The sequence below is a fragment of the Dromaius novaehollandiae genome, chromosome 1 (genome assembly GCF_036370855.1).
Source record: "Dromaius novaehollandiae isolate bDroNov1 chromosome 1, bDroNov1.hap1, whole genome shotgun sequence".
NCBI lineage: Eukaryota > Metazoa > Chordata > Aves > Casuariiformes > Dromaiidae > Dromaius > Dromaius novaehollandiae.
Genome location: NC_088098.1, coordinates 61,215,029 through 61,232,383, shown reverse-complemented (window position 1 = coordinate 61,232,383; position 17,355 = coordinate 61,215,029). Strand labels below are relative to the sequence as shown.

General features: G+C 40.7%; 1 protein-coding gene across 2 annotated transcripts in view; it reads right to left on the bottom strand.

Moving 5' to 3' along the window:
- The window catches only part of DGKI (diacylglycerol kinase iota), a 226,149-nt gene that overhangs the window by 50,667 nt on the left and 158,127 nt on the right, over nucleotides 1-17,355 (bottom strand). For both annotated transcript variants that reach the window (XM_064514311.1, XM_064514314.1), the window contains exons 23-27: nucleotides 15,620-15,664; nucleotides 10,131-10,200; nucleotides 8,574-8,614; nucleotides 6,777-6,904; nucleotides 6,071-6,196 (exon numbers count right to left, since the gene is read on the bottom strand). In XM_064514311.1, the coding sequence (XP_064370381.1) occupies nucleotides 6,071-6,196; nucleotides 6,777-6,904; nucleotides 8,574-8,614; nucleotides 10,131-10,200; nucleotides 15,620-15,664 (410 nt within the window). The remainder of the gene's footprint in view (nucleotides 1-6,070; nucleotides 6,197-6,776; nucleotides 6,905-8,573; nucleotides 8,615-10,130; nucleotides 10,201-15,619; nucleotides 15,665-17,355) is intronic.

The following is a 17,355-nucleotide window of genomic DNA, read 5'->3' as shown; positions in this document are numbered from 1 at the left end:
CTCCCTCTTTTCAATTCCCCATTCCTAGCAAGTGGTGGGGAGATGCTATAGGCAAGCCTTTTTTATGTTCCCTAGTAAGATAGAAAGAATGGTGTCTTGAAAGCTATTTGTAAAAGCATTTAAGACAATGAAAGAGAAAGAAAAGGGAGAATGAAATAGACACTGCATATTGTCACCCATATCTCTAATTATATTATAAGGACTACACAGGACTATACAGGGAAGGTGAGATGGTGATTTACGCCACTGCTCAAATAAGATTTGTCTGAAAGCAATCACTAGTCACGTAGCCTCATCTGGCATTTTAAACAATGGAAAAGCCACTTGTACAGGTGTACAAATAGGTGGTTAAAATACATGCACTTTACTCTTACCAGCTTAAGTTTGTAAGCACAACTTGAACTAAATCAAACAGCAAATTCAGATTGTACTATCAAAACACAGCAGGACAGACTACTCTGCAGATATTTAGGAGCTGATGTTGAGTTTTCCAGCACAAGGATTTTGTTGAAACATCTGAATTTTTGACGTCTTCACTGACATCAAACTCTTCAATATTTACCTGTAACTAGGCAGCTCTGGCCTAGGATTTTCAAATGCAAGTGACCTCTTTACATTTTCTTAACTCTGTCACGAGATGAGCATTCCTTTTGCTTTCTACATGCAAGCTTGCATCCCTGATGCCCTTCTCACCTTGTACCATACAGACATTTCTCTTAGAGAAAAAAAGAAAAAAAAAACCAGACTTGTAAGGTCTGGACTGTCACACTGATTTCCTCAGTAATGATCTGATTCTTGCAGTTGAGATAAAACACTTGACATGCAGCCTTTTCTTCTTCCCTCTCAGGAAATAGGTAGGTCATGATTTCCTCATAAAGCAGTGGCTGGATGGTATTATTCGTTAACTAATGCCCATTTAGTGCAAAAGCTGAAGCCACCTTCATCTCCATAGGCATTTCATCTTTTTCTCGCTAAAAGGACCAGATGGCATTCTGGCCAGCCTTTGCCCATCCTTTACAAGCCATGTACTCAGCTGCAGCTAGAAGCTCTGGAAACACATTATCTTAACAGCTGGGCAGATGTTAGAAAAGTGGTTATTCCTGCCCCAAACAACTGGAAAATGAATGACTGGTTAAAAAAAGTACAGCAAGCCTCTGCCAAAGAATGGTCACCTTTTCATTTTGATATGCTGCTTCTTTTGTTCTTTCTCATCAGACAACAGGTTGAGAAACACACAACGAGGAAGAGAAATACACAGCCAACAATGAATGCTTACAGCAGGCTATGAGGCAATGGTCACCCCCACCTCACTGCACCATCTGATCATAGGCTACGACAGGATGATGAACCCCCTCCATGATCAAAGTTAAGAGTCTAATTACATTTTTCAGTGGAGTCAGGCCAGAATTCTTAGCTATTTTCAAGATCAAGCATCAGTAGTCCGAGTAATTGTCTCCCTGTTGGTCCTTTGGATTCACCTTTCACACTGATTTGATGTTGCTGTTTAGCTATGATCTGGCCCAGTTCCTGGTTACTGCATCAAGATTTTAGGTCTCATGTCCTTCCCACTCCACACATTAGTTGCACGTCAAAGAGCAGGCAGAAAGGGCAAGGGGATGGAGGAAAACATGAAATATCATTGATCAGATGCCACCTGAAAATTAACTAACATGAAACTCTCCTAATTAAAAACAGAAGGTTAATGAATTTTCTCTCAGAAAGACCCCTGCCTCAAAACCATTAAAATCAAATTTCTCTTTACCTCAACAGCTTGTGATCAGAAGCAATATCAAACATCCTAACTATTTTTAGACCACATATCCTCTTCTCTGCTTTCACTGACTAAAGTCACTTAAGGCATCGACCTCTTTGCTTTGTCTTTTCAACTACCCTCCTCTCGTCTCCAAAAACACTACTTCATCTTAAAGAGGTCATATTCATATTGTGATGCCAGAGACACTCCAAGCAGCCCATAGCCATACTATGACAAGCTGTGATCTAACCTGCTCTTAACATCTATGGAGGGTCATTGCCAACTCTTGTCTGAAAGAGAAATGACCACCAAAAAACAGAATCAGGGCGTCATCTGACAGCACTTTCTCTCACAGCTAGTCACATGTTGTTTGCTCTAGTGAGAGAACATAGAATATTGTACCTTGAGCTGGAAGCACTGTACAGTATTTCAGATCAGATATAAAACACTGTAAACTGATGAATCTCGAAAGATCAACAAGAACTCCATGCAAGAGAGAAGATGTCACCTCTGTGCTCTGCCATATTCCTTTTCGAGGAATTGTACTCTAACTTGCTAAAATCCTTTCTGCGAGTTTAATTTGAAAAATGACTTCTGAAGGAAAAAACCCTCCATAGAGAGCCTGTAAGCTGCTTTCAACTCTCAACATATAAAAAGGTGCTTTGTAAGTTTGTTCTTTAAAACACCAGGTTAGAAAGGGATTTAGCTTGCAAAGTCAACTTTGAAACTTAGAAATGCTCATGTTATCTGAGCATCACACTCCAGCCCTATTGCACACATACCTTGTAAATCTTTAAATATTTCCACTTGCTACTTTCTTCCACTGGAACCTTGCCTCAATGAGTAAATAGAGACCCACTTGACATCCTTTTGTATACACAGTCCACAGGCCCAGGGTTTATTTATCCCACGCTACCAAAACTCTGCATGGAATGTAAAATGATTTTCTCCTAAGCATCTCTTGTGAGAATCTCCCTATAATACCTGAGTTGCTTGTGACCAAGAAATTTACCCTCACTGTGCTCCTCTAAGGTAAGGTTGCAATATTATCTGTATTCTGCAGCCAGACAAATAAGGGTCAGAAAAAGGAAGGCACAAACTTTCCATTAATTTTAGTAATACAACCTGAGGCACACAGAATGCCTGTTTCTCAGACTCCAGCCTCGCAGTGTCTTTCAAAATCTCATTGCAACAGCCTCCCAGAAACCCAGCCCATATACCGCACAGTAGACATGCACAAAATGAGGACTCTGCTGCTACTGACCACTTGTGAAAGTTTGTTTTAAATCTGCATCATTCAGAAATTCTGTGGAGGAAATGGAGGAGAGGAGTCAGTCCTCCAGAGCAGCATTCAACTGTCTTAGCTGTAATAATACCTTCTTTTCTCTTGCTGTAACCCTTTGCCTCATTTACTACACACCTTCCAGCTTGGCAGCAAATGAGGTAGCATCTAGACATACCTCAGGGCTTGTACCCCCGTATAACAAACAAGCTACATTAGCCCAGAACTCTATATTCTGGAGAGAAATGGCCACAGACCCTTTCTCCCATGCCCCTAACTTGACTTTGTCTTCCTCTCATCTAGCTTCACCCCATGTCCTCCTCCTTTTCTTTTTTATTCCCATTCTGATTTCTTCTGTTGTTCTTTGTTTTTTCTGCCCCTCTCCAACAACCTCCACATCCAGCAACATTGCCTCTCCCTTCTTATCTACTCTTGTCAAAGGCCTCGTTATTGGAGATTAGGAGGTGAGCAGCAGAGTCCCCCCTCCCTTTCCCTCAGTACCTGTGGGCAGGCCTGCAACCAGGATTAATCACAGAGGAGCTCTGCTTAACTCCTCCATGAGCAGGAACAGAGGGAAACTTCAGGGAACAGAGCTCTTGAATCTAACATGTCTCCAGTGTGCATGAACAACCTCAGCCCTAGGGCAAACTCAGGGGCACTTTTCTCAAGACAGCAAAGGACATTTTCATAGTGTTACAGTGTCACTCTAGTAAATCTCCAAAACCTCACTGCGGTGCACTACCAGCACTAAAACTTCTCAGGAAAAAAATGGGTTTTTTTGTTTGTTTTTAAAGGAATACTTTTTCTCCAATCTCTCTCTCAGAAAAAAATGGCTTTTTTGCAAAAGTTTTAACTAAAAGAATCAACCAAAGACTGTGTCTTATCATGAAAAAACAGCCAAAACCATTAAAGTTTAGAGAAGCTATAAAGGAAACAGTGCCTTATAGTAGGCAGTGACAGGCATGCTTTATTCTGTCAGTGCTACTGACTTTGCTTGTAATTAATAAATCTATCAGATAACTTAATTGTTCCAGCTAAGCAACTACTTCCAGTCACACCCTGGTGTAAGAGACCATTAAGGACATGCCAGTTGTTAATGTCTCAAACATGGTTGCAAGACAAGTTTTTGTAAGCAAGTTCTGCATGGCAGTGGCAGGTCATGAAGGAGGCATGAAAAAAACCGTGGCACAGGGCTGCCCCTGCCTGGGAGAAGCTTCTGGAACCAGCAGCGCAGGACAGTTGGGCAACACATGGGGGGGGGGGGGTGCAGAGGGCGCATAGTCCTGCTTTCTGATTGGCCCTGACATCGCAACGGTGGAGGCGGAGACCACCAGAGAACCCGAGAAGCCCCTAGACTGTTTCTGGAAGGTTCCAGGAGGGCAGACTGCGCATGACAGCTCATTTGCTTTAGAGACGAGGAAGCGCTCAGAGGCGGGGCAAGACCCTATAAAAACCGCAGACCCTGTGAAGCACGCGTGTGCCCACCACTGGGGGATTGCTGTGCCGATCATGGACACTGTGGGATCCAAGGGTGGTGACTGTCTCTTTCTCTATCTTTCATTCCTTTTCTTTGTTTCTTCTTACAAACATTTCAGTAGAACCCGTTGCCAACCATTTACTCTTTCCAGGTTCAGGTTGCATTCAAGTTAATGTTGTTTCTAAGTTCATGTTAATGAATAAAGCAGGTAACTGATCATTTGGTGTTGTTTCACCTTAACTTAGCCCAAGGGAATCACAAAACTTGGATGTCTACAACACCTGGTAAACAAAATCATTTTTCTTCATCAGTTACAGGTTAGTCCACATACTGTCACTACATATCCACACGGCCTAAAAATTCCTACCTATCATTTTTCTCCTTGTTCCACATGCCCAAAATTTAGGGCCCTGTGATTCTAGTCTGTTGAAAACTGCATCTCAATTCACCATCTCTAGCACTGTGAAAAGCACAAGAACTGGTCCAGAATCTCCGAAGGTAACGGGAATACACCAGATGAGTGTTTAGTGGTGGTGCTACAGAGGCCCTACACCGCCCTTCCTCACCACAACACTTCCTTCTCATCTCCACAACTTCCAGTTTGCTATGTCCTTTTCCCATCAATCACCAGCTGTGCAGCAACATAGCCTCCTGGCCACATTGCATCTGCCCTGGAGTACTAATCAGAAGGCACCATGCAACTCCATTCCATACACATCTGAGACAGAAGGCCTAACTAAAGCAAGGACCACATGGTCACTAGCTTTAATTTTTCTAGACAAAGCCTTTAAAATTGTCCATAGGGATCCAGATACAGCAGAACTAGAATATAAGTCATGTACTGGGAAAAAGAAAAAAACACTAGAATTCTTCAAAGCCAAGAACAGCATTCAGACAAGTTCCTCCCATCTAAACCTCAGTAGGGATTATGGATCTACTGCTAGCTTTGAAAGTCTCAGCCAAAAGGATGAAAAAGCTGAGCACCACTTCTGAAATAGGCCAGACAAATAAGAGATGCTCTTGCGCAAACCTGAACATGGAAAACAGGATCGCAGTAGTGGAAACTTCTTACATTAGGGAATGACAGCAGCGAAATAGCTATTTACTTGGCTGACACCTGCAATGGTATCACTGGCTCAAGATCATATGAAAACTACTGCCTACCTTTCTGAAAGCAAGCAGTAATTATAGTGGTTTCTGCTTTTGGGCATAGAAACAGAGCTACCTTAAGAGTGAGTGCTTTGGTCCTTCTCATAACCAATTCCCATGAAGGTTCCTTTAGCTGGAACATCAGGCATCCAAAATAATTTATTTACTTTTGGAAACCTGGATCTACATTTTAAGAGTGTAGGGTGTTGCAGAGAAAAAATAAAGACAAGAATATGTAATAATGGAGAAGGAGGATGAAATAAAAGGGAGGTGCAAAATAGAAGAAGCAGAAGGACGTCTGTATAGTTTATCATGTCAGCATAATTTTTTAAGCTTAAGGGAGCCACTAAGTTGTCTGTGGTGGTGGTGATAGTGCAGCATCAAGCAGAGAAATGCAGAGGGCTCTTACTGCAGCATGTGTGTCTGGCTGGCGTCCTTTTGTTTGTCAGGTACCTCGTAGTGCGGGGAAATCTTGCCAAGGCCGCTATCACTCAGCATCCTCTTTCGAACTGCAGGGTTCCACCGATCTGATATTCTAAGGAAGGAAGAAGGAAGAGAAAGGAATTCACCCCTCAGAAATTACCTCTCCATCTCCAGTCTGAAGCTTTCTTATGCTTATTTGTTCCCAGTATTTTTCAGCCCACAGTGAGCTAAATTAGTTTAATTGACTGAGCGTGGGATTGTTCATAAAGGTGAATAGGAGCATTTCTGGTCTGCTGAGAGGATGAGGAGAAACAGAGATGCTTCACTGTCATTCTCATGGCACAGAGGGCATCAGGGCCTTATGCACTGCTATCACAGCCTTGACTATGCAGAGAAGGGTTTTGTAACTTGATTGATATAGGTTTATGCCAGGGGTAGATTTACTCAGAGGGTGTGAGGAGGTTGAAAGGTGTTGAAGACACCCCGTAAGTCCTGCTGTTAGCTCCAGGAGGCATGATGGAGCAGATGTTATTCCACTGCCCTTCCAGCGCTGCTGTGGCTGCATCCAATCCTGTCCCCAAATCCCTACCTAATATCTGCCCTTTGACACATCTCCCCACCCTTCAGAGTGCAGGAAAATAAATGTCCAACTCTAGTATGGCTGCTGAAGGCCAGATCCGAACAACACTCACCCAGAGGCCTGCTCCACTACCAGATCAGGCATTCCTGGTGGCGTCCCCACCTGCTGTGACATTACCAACTCTGGGTCCAGAATAAAAATCTCGTCCTGCGAAATTTCTGTCACAAAGTGCAAATGTTCCTGTTGGAGTGATATAAGGAACGAATAATGAACCTGCAGCATCACTGGTCTCTCAGAAGCTATAAAAAAGCTAGATGTATATCAGCCTGTCTGAAGAGCATTCGCTAGAGTTTGCCTGTATATTTATTTAAGTGCATACACATACACACACAGTAATACCTGTCTCACTGAAGTCACCAACAAGGATTTTATTAATTTCAGTGGAAACAAGATTTTCCCACCAGCAAGCATCACAACCTCAGCAATGCTTAAAAGACCACTACTCAGTGACTCCCTGTCCTATCAACACCATTCACCTGAAAACTAAATGTCTTCCAGAACAGCTGAGGTTTGAACTCCCAGCTGAGTACCAGTGCCTCAGGTCTGTCCTCAGCTGATGGCTGGCAGAATTTTTCATTTTGGGGGATTCTTTTCCAAACCTTAATTGTTTGTACATTTTTTTTTTTGCATCTCTACTTTTGCATCTCTACTATCATGTTCCCTTCTCTCCTTGACTCAAAGCTCATGTTTTCAACCCCTCTTTTTTGGTATTTCCTCTCTTAATCTAAGACACAAAAGTCTTCTTGCCCTTCAAAAAGAATTCAGTGTGAGTGGGCCTGTCTAAGTAGGCAAATGGACAGGAAATTTCCCATGCTTCATTCACTGGGACCATCACACAGCATTGTTTTCTTCTCCACAGAGACACACAGCAAAGGGGTACGAGAGAAAGATGACAATTTGTACAAAGTCAGAATTAAAGCAGTGCAGAATAAGCCAAAACAACAAAATCACATTCCTCAGTGTAACCTGTAGGAGTTTATCTTCCTCATCCTTGCTCTCCAAATGTTAAAGTACAACTTCATCAAAGTAGTTACATGGTTGTGTGCTCAGAAGCCCCTTGGCAGGCTACATGCAGACACTAAGCCTGGGACCTCTAATCTAAAGCCACAGCTACTTCTACTTGAACTAAAAAAACAGCTGTTTTTGCTGGAAAACAGTCATAAGTTCATATAATTCAGAAACAGCTTCCATAGTTCTCAGGGGGACAGGATACGAATGACCAATATGTGAAATCAACAGTTTACACTTAATGCTGAGCCACTAATTGGCCTGTTCTGGCTACAAACCAGGAACACCAAAAACTGTGTAAAATTTTCAAATTGCCTTACAGAAAATTGCTTTACATACTCAGATTGTCAAACCTATACCATAAGTTTGAATCCAATGGACCCACACATGGTTTCTGGGTTCCTTGGAGTATTTGATGAAGCTCTGATCATAATTCTCAGTTTGTAACATCATATTAATTTCCATAGCTATCGCATGACACACACAAAGGATTCAGATTTCAGGTGAGCTAAAAGCAGCAGTGAAAAGATAAACTCAAGGATTCTCATCATGCAGATGTCCTTAGTAAGACATTATAAGAAAAAGAAATCTAGAAAATTACAACTTGTACATCAAATTGCTAGTAAACAAAAGGGCATATGATCAGCAGAAATAAATCTTCAGTGAGTTCAGTGAAACAATGAATTAAATCAAATGAAAACGGCCCAGAATATTTCTTTACTTTTCACAGAACAACAGAATTTTAGAATACACATGAGGAATGGCAGATAATTCATTTTAATCAGTATCTGACGTAGCTTTAAAAAAGGTCTATAGAAACGGTAACAGAGTTGAGATTTACCTGAGATCTGTCAATGCGGTAAAAACGATCAGCAGAAGTTGCTGCAAGAAAGGGAAACAACAGAGCAGTAGTAAAAAAAACTGGTCTGGGCAGAACTGAATGAACAAGGTGGGCTGAGCTAACATCAGCACCATGTAGGACAACTTTTGTGTCAGGTAAGTCACATCTGTTTTATAAGAATAGAATTTGATTCATTATCTCCGTAGTCCCATCCCATTAGATGATGACTTTAAAGTTGGGGTTTAACAAAACAATGTTAACTGAAATTGTTAACTTGAAATAAATACTCAACATGAAAACTAGATTCCACACTTAATAATACTTACAATAAGAAGCTGTTACATTAAAAGTATCTAACAGTAAGGTCTGCATCCTTCCAATGAGAGTACAAGTGCATCCTAAAACTGATGGGTCCAATAGGATTAATTCAAATTTTGAATCTAAAGACCAATAAAATGCTTGGGAACTCCTTGTAAATCAAACACTTGGCCCACAAATAGTCATTCTGAATTACAAATACATTCAAGGAAAATTTATTCTACTCAAAGACAACACATGAAAAGAGGAATGATTCACTAAACAAAGTATCTATTATGAATCTTTTACTGTCAAGTAATTTACACCACTAAAACCATAAGTATTTTATGGCCTACAATGCGCTTCATCAGATGCAATTTTTTTCTTTCTCTGTTTCGCATTTCGTTTGGCCAGTGAAATCACAGATTCGTTCATTCATTCCAGAGTTTTGACACAACAGCACAGTGATGCAGCATTGTCGTTTTTGGCACTACAAGGGAATACCAAATCCCTCACGACAAAAAATGAATGTATCTATCCATCCAGCACTCTCCAAAAAATAAATAGATCCTCAATACATTTTATATCAATTTCACTCATGAGAGACAAGGAAGAGCAGTTAGAAACTGTCAAGGAGAAATTGCTTTTGCTTAGAATAATAAAATATTCAGTCTCCACATGCTGTAGCTTTTGCAAAAGCAGATGCCATCCATTTCAGCTGTTAATTCTAGTGCTCTGGAGCTTGATGTAATGCCCAAATAAGTTGTCTGCTTTGACAAAGTTTGGGTCCAATAGAAGTGCAGCTCTCCAGAGAATTACAGAAAGTGCTGTTTTTCAAGGAAAGAGAGAGATGTTTTCATCACCTAAACACAACAGTATTTAAGGAGAAAAGGGAACGAAGAACGCAGCTTTACTGACAGCAGAGTGTTGCCAGAACTGGCTGCACTCTGAGCCTAGGTACTGCCATGCAGTAAGTGCTGCTCATCACAGCAGAGACACTCACGAGCCAAATCTAGCGACCTTTGGAAGAACATGCCTCCTTGGGGCCACAGCGCTACAGCAGACATTTTGAATGCTAGTTGAAGGCCCTGTTTCATTTTTCAGAGGGGAAAAGGGGGCACCCAGCTCCTTTTTTTGCTGCTCAGTATAACAAGAGGCAATGGTTACCCTTTCATGCTAATATTCTTGGATGTGCTATCCTCCAAATGCATGTTAGAAGCAAGCCGTATGCCAGGCAAAACAGAAGGCAGATGCACTTACCATCTAGGAAGCACCATCTAGGAGAGAGCCTCTGAACAGAAAGTACTCTTGGAAAAGAGCTTTCTTGGTCCTGGATGGAGCAGGGAAAGGACATTTTAAAAAATAAAAAAAAAATAAAAACTAGTTTTTTCCTCTAAAAGGGACTGCTTCCTAGTCTTTAATTTTTCTGTTTGCTGACATTGCACAGCATGTAAAACCTACATAACCCAAAACCACTAGATTTGTTCCTCATTGACAATCAGGGTTTTACTCTAACATAAAAGACAGTAAACTGATGTGGTCAGCTTCAGCCACATCCTCGACTATCCTCTTCCCTTCAGCTCAGCCATACCAAAAAGCTTTGTATCAAAAACACCTTTCACAGTTGTCTACAGTCCCCCTTATTTGTGGAGACAGAGGAACAGAGAGAGGTGAAAGCGAAGGTAAAAGATATACACCAGGAACAAAAAAGATATACACCAGGAACAAACGTCAGCCATAAACTGTAATTATGTTTGTTTCTTTTGTCTCTGACACTTTCTTTTAATTTAGCTTAGTATTTTCACACTGTTTTCCACCTCTATCAGTCTGCCACTCAGAGCAATCGCCCACTTTGCCTGGGCCTGGTGTGTCCCAAATGCACATAAGCATAAAAAGAGCATGTTCTCTGCATCCACAACAGAGAATGCACAGGCCTGGGGACCACCACCGTCCAGGCAAGCAGTCATCCTACATCAACTTGTTCCCAGTCTGGTCAAAGAAGCCTGCTCCTTGGGAGCCAGAGAACGTTACTTCAGCAACTGAGCCAAATGACTGGAGAGGATCGAAGGCCTTCTTCCTCACCTGTACTCAGCAAGGAGTCAAACAGGTTGCCCCTTGCTTTCTCAGCTCACACTGAGCTGGAGGGACAAAATGGATCTCATAAAGCAGACTGTGGTCATGGCTCTGTGCCAAGGTGCCAGTGGATGGCCAGCCAACCTCCTAAAGCCACTGGAATACGACGGTTAAACACGAATCGATTTGCACAGGACAAAACACAACAGAATGGATCGTCAGCACCCACCCAAATTTCTACAGAGCCAGATCCTATCTTTACCTACACCTTAAGCAGTAAAATCAGCAGGCCTGCAAATGATCTCAATTTGGGCACATACTGTCTCAAGAGGAATGCTTAAGCTTAATCAACACTTAACTTTTCTTTAAGCCACCAGACTGTGGAGGGATGGACCAAAGCACAAGGCAAGAAAGCAAATGGCAGAAGCAACAGGGAGGAAAGGTACCTTTGGGAAAAGTATTGCTCTCATGGAAAGCATAAGATATGAATAATGCATACTGAACATATTTATAATGTGGATAATGCACATACATTTATAATATGGACATAAAGCGGTGAAAATGGACCAAGATACAATGTTTTCTCACTGGGACTTGTCAGAACATCACACAATAGCCTGGCACCTTCCCTGACTGCAGGATGCAGGACAAAAGATTTTCATATTGGGAACTGTACAGCTGCATCAGGTGATTTGTTGTCTAAAGGTTCAGCACCAAAAAGTAAAGGCTGGCTGAGAGAGTGAGTTCCAAAGAGACTTCAAAGAAGCATGGATTTTCAGCTAGAAAGGACAACAGGGCTGTGATTGTTTAACCCTCACATATCACAGAAATCTACCCAGCAGCTCTTGCGTCAAAGTCACCACTTCAGCCTGAACTATAGCAGACCTTTCAGAAAGTCTAGGTGACCCAAGTGAGAGATTCCAAGTGCCACAAGACCAAGCCATTCCCTCAGGCAGCTGGCACCACATGCATGGTTTGAAAGAGAAAAGTGGGGTTACTTTGTATGCAAGAAGAGGGAAGGTGCAGAAACACCAAGAGCAAAAAGAAGAGCAAAAAATGAATGCTTGCAGTATATCATGCACTTCCAACACACCTGGAACATTCATATAGACACTCCAAAGTTTGATGTTTCTTATATATTTTCCTCTACTTTTACTGCCTAGTGTTTACAGCATTAAAGAAACCTAGAAATAATAGTTATTTCCAAGCAGTTTGGCTTACTGTTTTGCAAGTCTGACATATTTCCAAATCATTTCTTATCTGGGTAGCCATGTGTCGGAGAAAATTAGGAAAAAACATAAAGAATGTATCCACAGAAAAAATGGTGTTTCATCTGTTCAATTCCCCAGGCTGCACAGACATGAGTCAGTAAGACTGTGGGGAAGAAGCAGGCTGCTTTCTTCAACCTGGGGAAGATCTCAGAGAACGCTGAAGGAAGTCATCATTTTGGTCTGACTGGATAAAACAATTTCCAGATTGATTACAGACCAAGTAATACCCTCATATGTCAAGAGGCAATACACATTGCTCTTTGATGCACAAAAAGGTATCTAACACTTTCTCAGCCCTCTGAAAAGAAATGAGGTCATCCTTATATTGTACACATACACACAATTTTTGGCTTCCCTAGATTTCTGGTCAGCAGGAAGCCTGCATGCGCTAGGTGTTGTTTACAACCAGCTGCGATGATGATCAGTGTTTTGCATTTTGATGGACTCTCTGATTTCTCAGCCAGGTGAATGCATATTAGTGCCTGGCATGATGCTCCTACAAGTTGTTAACAATTTCATCTGTTATCATGCCAGCCTTTGCAAGATTCATCTTATTAGCTTCCGCCCCTGGGTATGACTGGAACCATCTATTATTGGCATGTCTCTCTGGTTATCCAGGATGGAAAAGCAAAGACTGTTCCAGACAACTCACGTGGTGCCTCAGTGCCCTGGAATTTGATACTTTGCAATAGTCCTGGCAACAGATCTTGCCTGAAATGTTACTGCAGCAAGTTACAGACTTTGCTTGACTAAAAAAAAAAATCTTCTTCAGATGCATGATGGCATCTATAGCCACCCTCACAAAAATAAAACAGCCTCAGTTCTCTCCCATACTTAGATGTGGATTTTACTTGAGCACATAAACCTTGCACTCATGTACAGGTTTTGTCTCTAACCTCTGTGCATTACAGGATGACTGAAGAAGAGGCAACACAAAATGCCATAATGTAAACTATTTCTGCTCATAGGGGACAAATGGTATATCTCAGTGGTTCAAGCATCAGATTTGAAACACGCAAGATGCAAACTGCCTAGAACCTTGGATCCCTATGCCTGAGTCAGCTCTGGTATTCTGGTGCCTCCTAGATATTCAGGGCAGGAAATAATAGTCAAGCTATGTATTCCTCTATTGTGAGTTTATGGAGTTGTGGGATACTTAGGTCTACTTGTGTGGCAGCTGAGGTGAGAGAATCAAGGGCTTTCTGAAATCCACTGGATTTGCTAATGTATATGTAAGCACATGCACAAAGCTTTATGCATCTTACTATTTACCCCACTATTGGAGGAAAGTTGAGGACTAGGATGCAGAGGACAAAAAGAATAAAACATCCAAAGTTAATGGCGTATATTAAGGTGCTACAAAGAGGAGACAATATAAGTAAAAATCTTAGACCTAAAAGAGGACATAATGCTGGGAAAATCAAGAGAAGGATAATTCTGGCAAATGTAAACACAAATCACAAATAGCATATGCTCCTGCCAAGATTTCACTACAGTTCAATAGCAGAACTAGCTTGGGAAGTCTCAGTCCCACAAGAATGACATTATATCCATTAAACTTGTTAGAGAAACAAAACAGAATGAAAAACAACTCTAGTATCATTTTTCTAATTGGCACCTAGACTTGCTGATACTGTTTCTGCTGACTCTCCCTGTTTCGAGCTGCAGAGGAGTCAGGCAAGAGAACTGCATTTATGAGATCTAAAAAGTACCCATGACACCTTATTAGTGAGATAAGAAGACTTTGTTCCATCAACTCAAGCACTTTATTCATGCCCTTTACCCCCTGTTTTTTCCCTTTCTGTAATTTATAGTGGGATGCCAACAAACATGGAACAACCCTCAAATTAACCTAACAAGGCAGTGTGTAGAAATAACCCACTGAGAATATACCAACGTTTGAAGAATCCAGGAAAAACAACTACTGAAGACAAAACACAGAGGGGGGCGTATTCAAAACCTATCATCATAAAATATTGACAGTATGTTAGAGATTTCACACTGATGTGCACTAGAGGAGACAGCCAGGCAATTAATTTAAATACTGCTATAACTGTAGAGGCTAGAGCCAAGTATAGGACTGATTTCAGACTTTTCATACCCTGTTTTGGCCCTTCTCACATGCACACATTTAGTTCCTCATTTTACCTTAGGCAGTTTGCTATGCTTGAAGCAGTCAGCAGCCACTTAGGTTAATTTATAACGAGCGGAACAGAATAATACATGCTGTTTTATTAGCCAATTCACTAGACACTAACAGTGCTCTAAAACTCAGTTCCAGGGCTGTGACTGATACAAATGTCAAGAGTATGAGGTTAAAATTGGACAGGGAAAAGCAAACAAACCAAGAGCTGACATGAAGAAGATAACTTCAGAAAAATACGCAAAATTTGCATTTCCTCTTAGTGTCTTCCTGGGTTCAGGGCATTTACAGGACATCCTGTCAAACTAGAATCCTGCATCATCCAGGTAATCATTAAGACTCAAGAAATGATTTGCAATTTCAGCACAATGGGTTCCTATCAGCTGGATCTATCAGTGTTTTCTCAGTGAATTCATTCCTGCCAATTTCAAGAAGATTTGTGTTGTTAAATCTAGGAAGAGGCTACCAACACCATGCAAGCTTGAATCTTGTATTCCTGGGCACTGTCTCAACTGACCACCACTTGTATCAAATCTCTAATGTCACAATTAGCTTAGTAGTCAGCACAGTTTGAGTTAGCTTACACTCAAGCTAACAACAGCAAGCAGTATGTGTTCTTGAACACTACTTCCAACAGTAAAACCAAGTTCTGTATTCTAAAATTGTAGAATATAGTTATAAAAGACACAAAGAGCCCAGTTTTAAAAACCAGCCATCTTACTTGAGAATAGAGGTAGAACCTCTCTGTCATGTACAAAAGACAAGTTTCTGCACAGGATGGATTGAAAAATGCTCTGAAGATTATGTTAAAGTAGAGGTAGACCACTGTAGTACATGGAATTATTTACAGGCTAGGCCTATTAGCACATCTTTTTACTCAGTAATAGGCTTTGTTACTACAGCTATGCAATATAATGTGTTATCATTCAGTTTCTCAGAAAAAGGAACTTACTTTGTCATTTGTCCTGCAGGACACGTTTTTCATTCACTTCAAGACACAAGGCACTACTGTCGTAATGCTACTTATATCATCATGCTGTGCTCATTTCAAAGACAATTCTATAGGGTTTGCAAGGAAAACAAGTATCCCAGGGTAATCAGAATGAATCTCCAACATTTGAGAGTGAATGATAATCAGAAATTCATCTAACGTGTACTGTATTCTAACAAAAAGAACAGTCTGGGTTCAAATACAAAGAGTGCAGTCCATGTTGTTACGCCTGTCTTCATTCTGCACTTATTAAAAGGAAAGTTTATCTTACCTGGTAATGAACTCTCTGTGTAGTAGAAGTTACTGACTGTAGGTCCTAGTAGGAGAATGAAAGATATGCCAATGACCAAAGAAATTCAAAGCAATATAAGAGCTGTTTGCACTATTACTATGCAAAGCAGTCAGGTAAACATGACAAAATAATTTTGCAAATATTTCTTAGTGTTTTAAAGTACACTGAATGAACACCACCAAATACTCATGGAAAGCTAACTTAAAGTTTAGACTTGCAAGCACTTGGTCAAAAAAAAAAGTTTTTAGAACTAAGGAGTATATGTTAATGGATCTTTCCATATCAGGGACTTGTTTGTTCCATGAAAAAAATTTAGAATATTGGCAACAAAGTGATAGCAAAGAAGCTAAAAGCCATAAATCTTTTTGGCAAATATTTCTGAATAATACATTCAAGAAAATCAGAGGTAGTTTTCCCTGTTTTAAGGCAACCTCATGTCAGAAAAGAGGACATATCAAAATGACCGTACTTTAGCAGGTTAAGGTATCTAGTTAATTTTAATAGCGATTTTGTCAAATCACTTTAGATCGTGCCATAGCCAATCAAAAAGCCTTGCCTATGGACTATAGCTCGCCAGCTGACATGCAAGTAGGCAAAGTGCAGAAAGCGTTGGCACCTCCATTCCCAGCAAGTGGGTTCAAGCCAAATCAGGCAAAGGAAGTAGTACAAACCCTATGAAAGGTTGCAAAAACACAATTCCTCCACAACTGCTAAGGGTAACTCAACCAGAAGGTCTAGCCCAGCTTCTCCCAGGACTGTACCATACAACTATTCTCCACTTTATATTGGCAGCGTTAAACTGTCGTACTCATCTGAGACCACATTAATAATCTGATGAGAATATCATTCAAATTTTTTCTTTATAAGTTTCTATAACCAGATGCATCAAATATATGTCACCTTACAGTACGAAATTCTATCTGATAATACCCACACATTGGGTGCGAATGTTCAGAAATTCATTTCATGAAGGGAGTCCTGGCTGAAATGCAAAGATGCGAAAGCCTGTAGTCAGATACTAAGGCCCACAATCAGGCTGTAATTGGCAGAGTTTCCAAACCACAGGGAAGTGAGTAGCTCCCCAAAAGTTTAAGGGGATGGATGAGGCTTTTAGCTCTTGCGTAAATTGAGGTATCTATTTAGAAACCTATGTACTGTCCCCACATTTGTAAATGTTGCTGAAAAATATCAGTAGAAGGTTAAAAACCAGTGGGAGGTATTATACCAATAAAAATCCATCAGTTTTATCACTAAATGCACACAAATTTAAAATTATTCAGGTAATGTCTAATGGGGCATTTGGAGACTCCATCTTCCAGACCGTACTGTAGAATAAACTCTCATGAGAAAAGTTGTTCAAGACAGTAAGAGCAAATCATTATTAGCTGCATGAGTATATGCTTTTGGAAATATCTAGTTCATACTTGTCATGCTTATTGGTGTATCAGATTACTCCATGACAGTATTACAGAATTCCATTTGCATAAATAGACTCACTCCAGCACCACGATGTTTATCCTTACATAACAGACTTTCTAATCACTGTTTTGCTTAGAAATTTGTATAATTTCAGAAAGGCTTATGGAGAGTCCTGGTATACTGTTCAAATTCAAGGATAAGTAAACACAGACATCTATGTCAATTTTCTTATAATTTAAAATAGATTCAGTGTGACTTCTCATGTCCTGTCTAGCAAATATTGTTCAGTGCTACTC